At 35.4% G+C, this 8,446-nt stretch overlaps 1 protein-coding gene across 1 annotated transcript; it reads right to left on the bottom strand.

Annotated features, from left to right (window-relative positions):
• Positions 1–2,203: 2,203 nt before the first annotated feature.
• On the bottom strand, positions 2,204–7,444 carry LOC133198126 (uncharacterized). Its single transcript, XM_061334268.1, has 4 exons — positions 7,356–7,444; positions 4,710–5,020; positions 3,873–4,487; positions 2,204–2,409 (listed from the first exon to the last, which is right to left on the bottom strand). Exons 1-4 carry the CDS (start codon positions 7,442–7,444, stop codon positions 2,354–2,356), a joined length of 1,071 nt encoding a protein of 356 aa, XP_061190252.1. The 3' UTR covers positions 2,204–2,353.
• Positions 7,445–8,446: the final 1,002 nt, after the last annotated feature.

The following is an 8,446-nucleotide window of genomic DNA, read 5'->3' as shown; positions in this document are numbered from 1 at the left end:
ACTTAAATTTTTTTTTTCTTCAATTGAAAGTGCAATAAATTTGGGACCAAGTTAACGCACTTTGAAAAAAATCTTTTTGGAAAACAAATGTGCACTGCTTGGTCACTATTCTTGAAAGTATAATTATTTGAACCTGGTTGGATGACTTTTTGGTGATGACGTCACTTCGGGATCTGAGATAGAGGCGTTTAAAAGATTTTTATGGGTTGTCTTTTTTCCCAAAGGTTCTCGTAAATGTTCTAAAAAAGGGAAATGGGTCTTTTAGAAATAATGGAGGAACTCTATGCTGCAACAACACTGCCATATTAAATTGGTCTGTTTTTCATGAGGTAATTGTTTTCAATTTAAAAAAAATAAATGATGTTCACATGCATATGACCTTATGAACTGCCATATTTTTCACTAAATAAGCTAAATCGTGTAAGTCAGATATGTGTAATGTTTACAAAGAGATTGTCAGGTATGGTGACAGATGGATATCTGACGACAATTAAGCAAAAAGGTAATATATATATATATATATATATATATATATATATATATATATATATATATATATATATATATATATATATATATATATATATATATATATATATATATTTTTTTTTTTTTTTTAATTCTATAGCAATTAACATGAATGGACTTTCAATTTTAAAAGAACTATAATTCAGTGTACTAAGGACTTCCTTATACATTTTACTGTATTTAGAATTTTCCAGTTTTTTTTTCAAATATGACCCTTAGTGGTACAAAAAATGCTCATTGAAAATTTAGTTATTTTTTTTTCAGGAAAGCTTATATTAATTTCATCATCTATTTCACGTTAACTCAAATCTATTGAAAGTACATCATTGTCATACCAGTTACATATATTTGGGTAGGAAAGATAGATAGCTGGGCAGATGAATTGATCAATCTTTCTTCGTTCTCGATGAGGGTAGATCAATTTATCAGTTTTTCGAAAGAAATAAAACAAAATAATCCTGTCTATTACTAAAATCTAAGCTCCGAATTTTTTGTTTAATACATATCTCTTTTCAAAGTGCGTTAAGTGTCTCCATGGTAAAAAAAAAAAAAACAACAACAAATGTTGATGTACACTCTTAACGCACTTTGAAAAAAAGAAATTCAAAGTGCATTGATTTGTCCCAAATTTATTTGAAATTTTTTTTTTGGAAGTGCGTTGATTGCGTGATAATAAACATTATATATGATAAGAGAGATTACTCTAATTTGAATAGATTTAATTCTAAGGTTAGTAGAGAGAATTCTGAGAGATATATATGTGCTTTCTGAGGGTCTCTTGGTTTCTGCATGTATTTTTTTTTTAAAGAAAATCATATTTATTAATTTTAGAAAGTTTGTCGTGGTGCTAATACATGTATACGTAAACAAAAGCAGTATCATTCTAGATGAAGACGTAAATAAGAAGATATTTTAATAAATGTGAATGTCTTCTGAAGAATTAAAAACACTGTCATATCTATGTACACTGTATATGCACGTGCTTAGGTTTCAAGTCAAACGACTCTTCTTGGGACTCGAATCTATAACCATAAAGAACAAGGTACGGTTTCAATGGAAATCTGGCCCTGTATTTTTCTAAAATTTGAAAGTGATGAAAGAAATTAAAACTCATGCTTTCTGAATCGTTTAAGTTCCGTGCAGTAAGAACATGCAAATTGTTTTTCTCATATGACCCCCGAAATGTTAACTGTGGCGTCATAAACTTGTGCATTTTGCCGTATTTTCTTAAAAAGTTGCAGAAGACATCAATTTTCAGTGGAATTTTTTTTTTTCAGATAATAGAGCGAACACATATCGACCACAAAGATTTCGAAAAATGTGATTTTTCAAAGAATTTTACACAACATATCCGAAAATTGAAGTGGGCGACGGCTGTTGACAATACTGTCTTAAGGAAAATAACCCCAGATATCAGTAATTTTGATTTTTTTTCTGTTAAAAACATAAATGTACCAAATTAATGACGTCATATTTCCAGAATGGTTCTCCTTCATGTCGTATTCTTTCATGATTTATCACATTCATATACTCAACTCATATTTAAGCCAATCTCATAATGTTTGAAAACATTAAATTTTTAGGGTACAATAAAGCCCAAACCGTACCTTCTTTAAAATATGCAACATTCCAGTAAGATTATACTACATTTTTTTTACAATATAAATGCATTAGATATTTCAGCGTTATTCTTCTGCAAGAATTCCTGAAGTAAGATAAGAAGTATGTAACAAAAGGGAGAAAGAAAGAAACAAGTTCGAATTCAATTCCAATGTCTAATAGGTGCATGGGTCCTGGTCATGGATAATTCAATCTTAATTGTAATTTATTTAAATCTTGACGAAGCTCTGCTTGGATTCGGGCTTCTCAACTTTTCATTCTCTGAAAAAAGAGAAAACAAGATGTGTTTGTGAAACACCGATGCCCCCGTATGGCAGCTTGTGGCGAACGTTAAAGTTTCTCAAATGCAAGTCAAACTCCAGGTCAAAAGATCAAAAAATGTTCGTACCCAAAGAGAGGTCTTGTCTCGAGGAATATACCTGTGAAATATGAAAGCCCTAACACCAACCACTGAAAATTATGACGAAGGTTAATTTTTTTCAAAAGTAAGTAAAACATCAAGGTCAAGGTCAAATGGTGCCCAACGGAGGGTCTTGTCACAAGTGATACACATGTACCTGAAATATGAAAGCCCTAGAACCAAATGTTCAAATGTTAATGGTCAAGGTTAAAGTTTTTCAAAAATAGGTCTAGGTCAATGGGCCAAAATTGTTAGTATCCAAAGATAGGTCTTGTCACAAGGAATACACATCTGAAGAATGAAAGCCCTAGCACCAACTGTTCAAAAGTTGTGTCCAAGGTTAAAGTTTCCCAAAAGTAGGTCAAACTCCAAACTCAAGGTCAAAGGGTCAAAGTTGTTGCTATCCAAAGGAAGGTCTTGGCACAAGGATAACACAGGTGAAGTATGAAAGCCCTAGCACCAACCGTTTAAAAGTTATGGCGAAGGTTAAAGTTTTCCAAAAGTAGGTCAACTCCAAGGTCAAATGGTCAAAGTTATTGGTATCGAAAGGAAGGTCTTGTCACAAGGATAACACAGGTGAAGTATGAAAGCCCTGGCACCGATCGTTCAAAAGTTATGGCCAAGGTTAAAGTTTTCCAAAAGTAGGTCAAATTCCAAACTCAAGTTCAAAGGTCAAAGTTGTTGGTATCCAAAGGAAGGTCTTGTCACATGGATTACATATTTAAGTATGAAAGCACTAGCACTTACCGTTCAAAAGTTATGGACAAGGTTAAAGTTTTTCAAAGCAGGTCAAATCCAAGAACAAGGTAAAAAGGTCACAGTTGTTGGTATCCAAAGAAAGGTCTTGTCATAAGAATTACACATGTGAATTATGATAGCCTTTGCCTAATTGTTCAAAAGTTATTGCCAATGTTAAAGTTGGGTACAATTTTACAAAAGTGGGTCAAACGCCAAGGTTAAAAGGTCAAACATGATGATACCCCCTAGACAGGTCTTGTCAAAAGGAATACATGTGTTAAATATGAAAGCCATAGCTCCAACCAATCAAAAGTTATGGGCAATTTTAAAGTTTTTGCGGGCAAACAGACAGACGGACGTACAGGGCAAAAACTATACTGAATAACAACTTCTGTTTTTGAAGATAACCCAATAAATTTTTGTTGCCGATTCAGTTATTTCTTGCAAGACTAACCTGAAAGCGACAGAGGTTAAACTGTTTTACCCACAGAATCAGCAATAAAATAGATTGAGTTATCTAACACCAGGTAATAATATGGTCAAATGTATTTATTTATCCAATTATCTTGTTTGTACGTACCCTTACCTCTATGGATGAAATCTTGACTCATAAATGTCTTATCCTTTGACCTTTGTAGATGCATGGTGTGGTGGTAAAAATCCCAGTGTTCTATAATTTTGTCATAAATATCCCTAGGAAAATAGTGTAGATCCATTTGCAGGTTTAATTCATTCTTGCTAAAACCCGCTAGCGACAACAAGGTCGAAATTTCTGCGCATGTAAAATCTCGGAGCTTGTTTTCCGTCTGCTGATCCGGATCTTTGGCAAATTCGCCGTAAAAATCCACACATTTCGATCTTATTTTCTGGACGGCGAATCCAAAATCGTTTCGAAGTGACGTAGCGAAATTTAGAGTCTCAATGACGAATTTGTGAATGACGTCATCGGTCATGTTGCGAAGGTGTGACGTCGTTTTGACCATACTGTTTACAAATTCTGCAAGGTGGTTGTTCATGTCTGATTTGTCGGCCATGATGTTCGACATCCGGGTTACTGCTTGGAAGTCTGAGCTCCAGTGTGGATGTTTCATGTGATCAGCAATAGCCTGGAAAAGTTCAGAGAACACTTTCTCCTGTTCCTCAAGAAAAATGGCTGGATTGGCTAGGACTCTCAGTCGCGCCCACTTCTTTTTTCGGACATCTGAAACAAAAATTATTTTTGTATGACACTTTCTAAGATATGGTCAATTTTTAAAATAAATTTTAACGTCAGAATCCATGTGCGAGTCGAAATATTTAGGTTAGAGACAAAGAGCCTGTTTACTTTGAAAAAGTGAATTAAAAATTGTAACATGAACTTTGAAAATATTTTATTATATGTTAAACTTTTCATAAACTATGCACAGTGTTTAAACTGCCTTACCTTTTCCAACAGCTTTTATATCAGACGTCTTTTTCTCGATGTACTCTATCGCTCTTTCATCAATTTTCCGAAAAACATCAACAAGAACGTCATATTCTCCTACTTTTATTAGTCCCTTTCTCTCAAGATATGCTAAATCTCGCGTGGCGTTACAATCCTCGTGAATTGGCAGATTGCAAAAGTTCCGGCGGAAGTAAGTCTTCCATTTTGCATAGTTTCTCCCGCCATTGTATGACCTATTGAGGTAACCATTGGCAACAGTGTCTTTTAGGTTGTTATGAATGTCAATGCGTATGCTTCTGTATCTAGACCTAAAAAAAATCAGGATATATTGAAAATATATTAAAAATAGAGAGATTTGACGATTTCTTCATAAAACGGTTGTTCTGTTAGGATACTTTCATGGTGTTTTTATTTTTTTTTTTTTTTATTTTTTTTTTTTTTTGGACACAATTTCAATCCTTTGGTTAATTCTGCATGCTAAATAATTGTTAAAGCAAATATGCAATGTTTTCCAATATTAAGCACTTAAAGTATTTAAGCAATGACCTAACTTTTTTTCATTTGGGATAATTCCTAACTTTATACATGTGTAAATTTGTTTCTGAAAATAAGCAACGATACGACAAAACACCCTATATTTTGACTTCTTTGCATACATTTACATCTTAATTGAGAGTACGCGGACTTTACTGTATTCATATCTAACAACAATGATCATTTGCGTCATAAATTATAGAGAACAGGACCAAAGGTGGACATTTTTAACAGTCGCAGACGACATCCCATTGTTTCGTAATCAATTAGGCCGTTTTACACCTCCTTATCTGATGACTCCGCTGTTTTTGACTGGTTCACATACAGAGGGTACAAAAGTACACGGCCTTGATTTTGTTGCTCAAACCTGACAAAAAATTATCGAAACAAGTTCAGCAATTTTTGTCCATTGTAGTTCTTTGTAATTTCAATGTTTCCAAAACCCCGGGCTGAATTACATTAAGACTTTTTTAATTGAAAGTTAACTTGTCGTTAACTTTTATATTAACTCATCGTTAACAAAAAATAGGTATCACTTAAATTAACTAACTGTACCCCACTCGACCTGGAAGCATGTGATGAGAAGCTACGTATTCTGGGGGCAACTTTTCAATCCTTATTTGTGTTTTACGTGTTTTTGTTGCTTTTAATGCTGAGGGATAACTAAGAACTCTTGAATTCTGGGAATTTATGATTAGAAATGTAAATATCTTAAATATTCAAAAATTTATGTTTCTTCATAATTATAATAGCTTTTGACAACTAATGTTCATGGATAATTAAAAAAACAAATTCTCTCTTACATTAAATTCTTTATGGTTTAAGTTCTAACCCACATTGATACATGTACATACAACACACTCTTTGTTTATCCGTTCGCTTAGAAATGCCAACATAATATTGAAAATTATTCCAGGATGCTGTTCACATCCTGTGATATTCACCAGATGAAGAAAATATTAAAAATGGAATAATGTTTTCTTATTTTAAATCGACAGAGAGGTAAATGCTCTATGGGGGTTTTATTTGATTCTTGATTATAATTAATTGCACGTCTCATCTCCGTTGCACCCGAATTAGATAAGGTCTATTAACCACCATATCGACCAGAAAACATAACAAAACATCTTTAAATAACACTGTTTTCCAAAAAAGAAGGATCTAATAGATGAATCTAATAGAAGAATCTAATAACTTACTTGATTGTAAAATTCATAAGTTACATCTAATATAAAAAGAAAAAAAAGTAAATAATCAATATTAAAGACTTACATTTTTTTCAGTTCTCCATTCCCAAACAAAAAATATACCTTAAACTGTGAAATTATTTGGTTATAATATTAATGACAGAGTCCAAGGAACCTGAGGTGTCGGTGAAAAATGCCAAGGCTTCCATACCAACAGAGAACAATGACAACAGACTGGCACGGGGTCGACCTGGCACATTAGGGGGAAAAACAATCGTTACGACAAGTGATGACCCCCCTCTGTAGATACCCTGGTGATTTAAAACACACAAGGCTGTACAAATGATCTGTACAAAGAAGAGACATTTAACAGATTTTTTTATCTGATTGTCTGTTGACACAAGCTTCTGTGTGCAAATTTACTGATCAAGTTGACTACAATGAAAACCCTCGGGTTCGGGATTTTAAATCCTGGTTACAGCTTTACAGAAAGCTCCAAAATCTCTTGCGGTTCATCATTGGTTTCGGAGTAACTGCAAATTTCATTTTTGAGAATTCTTGAGGTACATCAACTACAACGCTTCACGCCTGTATATTTATCATGAAGCGCTAACGCAGGCGCGAAGCGTCCTCATGTCCTCATGAATTCTCAAAAATTACATTCATCTCTTAAATGAATAGCAGTGGCACAATGTAACATGATCCCCCTTTGTACATATAGATTCAAAGCTATGCAAATAATGGCCCCGGTGCCAAAAAAGGGTGTACCACCTTAACTTGATTAAACAGACCCCTTCATCATCATCATGGTTCCTTTTGATTCAGTGTGGAATATAGGTCCATAGCAACAGTCTTCCAACGCACTCTGTTTCGGGGAGCCTTTTTCAGTTGCCCCCAGCTTTATCCACCCTGTCTGATTTACCTTTGCCAAGTAATCGTGGGACGCCCGACCCGACGTTTGCCCAGGGTAATGCCACCTGAGGTGTCCCCAATCCACTTCCACAGGACCATTTGCTGAATGATCGGGCCTGAGTTGTTGCTTGCCACAGGTTCTTACTGTTTATATTTTCTGGCCATCTGATGTTTAGTATGTGGCGCAGACGCCTGTTTGTGAAGGTTTGTAGTTTGTTGGAGGTGGTGTCTGGCCACCTGATGTTCACTGTTTGTGAAGGTTTGTAGTTTGTTAGAGGTGGTGTCTGGCTACCTGATGTTCACTGTTAGTGAAGGTTTGTAGTTTGTTAGAGGTGGTGTCTGGCTACCTGATGTTCACTGTTTGTGAAGGTTTGTAGTTTGTTAGAGGTGGTGTCTGGCTACCTGATGTTCACTGTTAGTGAAGGTTTGTAGATTGTTGGAGGTGGTGTCTGGCCACCTGATGTTCACTGTTTATGAAGGTTTGTAGTTTGTTGGAGGTGGTGTCTGGCCACCTGATGTTCACTGTTTGTGAAGGTTTGAAGTTTGTTAGAGGTGGTGTCTGGCCACCTGATGTTCACTGTTTGTGAAGGTTTGTAGTTTGTTAGAGGTGGTGTCTGGCCACCTGATGTTCACTGTTTGTGAAGGTTTGTAGTTAGTTAGAGGTGGTGTCTGGCCACCTGATGTTCACTGTTTGTGAAGGTTTGTAGTTTGTTAGAGGTGGTGTCTGGCTACCTGATGTTCACTGTTTATGAAGGTCTGTAGTTAGTTAGAGGTGGTGTCTGGCCACCTGATGTTCACTGTTTATGAAGGTTTGTAGTTTGTTGGAGGTGGTGTCTGGCCACCTGATGTTCACTGTTAGTGAAGGTTTGTAGATTGTTAGAGGTGGTGTCTGGCCACCTGATGTTCACTGTTTGTGAAGGTTTGTAGTTTGTTTGAGGTGGTGTCTGGCCACCTGATGTTCACTGTTTATGAAGGTTTGTAGTTTGTTGGAGGTGGTGTCTGGCCACCTGATGTTCACTGTTTGTGAAGGTTTGTAGTTTGTTGGAGGTGGTGTCTGGCCACCTGATGTTCAGTATTTGTGAAGGTTTGTTGGAGGTGGTG

This window comes from Saccostrea echinata, unplaced genomic scaffold, assembly GCF_033153115.1.
Source record: "Saccostrea echinata isolate AGI-Se365-2 ecotype Australia unplaced genomic scaffold, CSIRO_AGI_Sech_v1 ptg000033l, whole genome shotgun sequence".
Lineage (NCBI taxonomy): Eukaryota > Metazoa > Mollusca > Bivalvia > Ostreida > Ostreidae > Saccostrea > Saccostrea echinata.
This window is presented reverse-complemented; position numbering and strand designations above follow the sequence as displayed.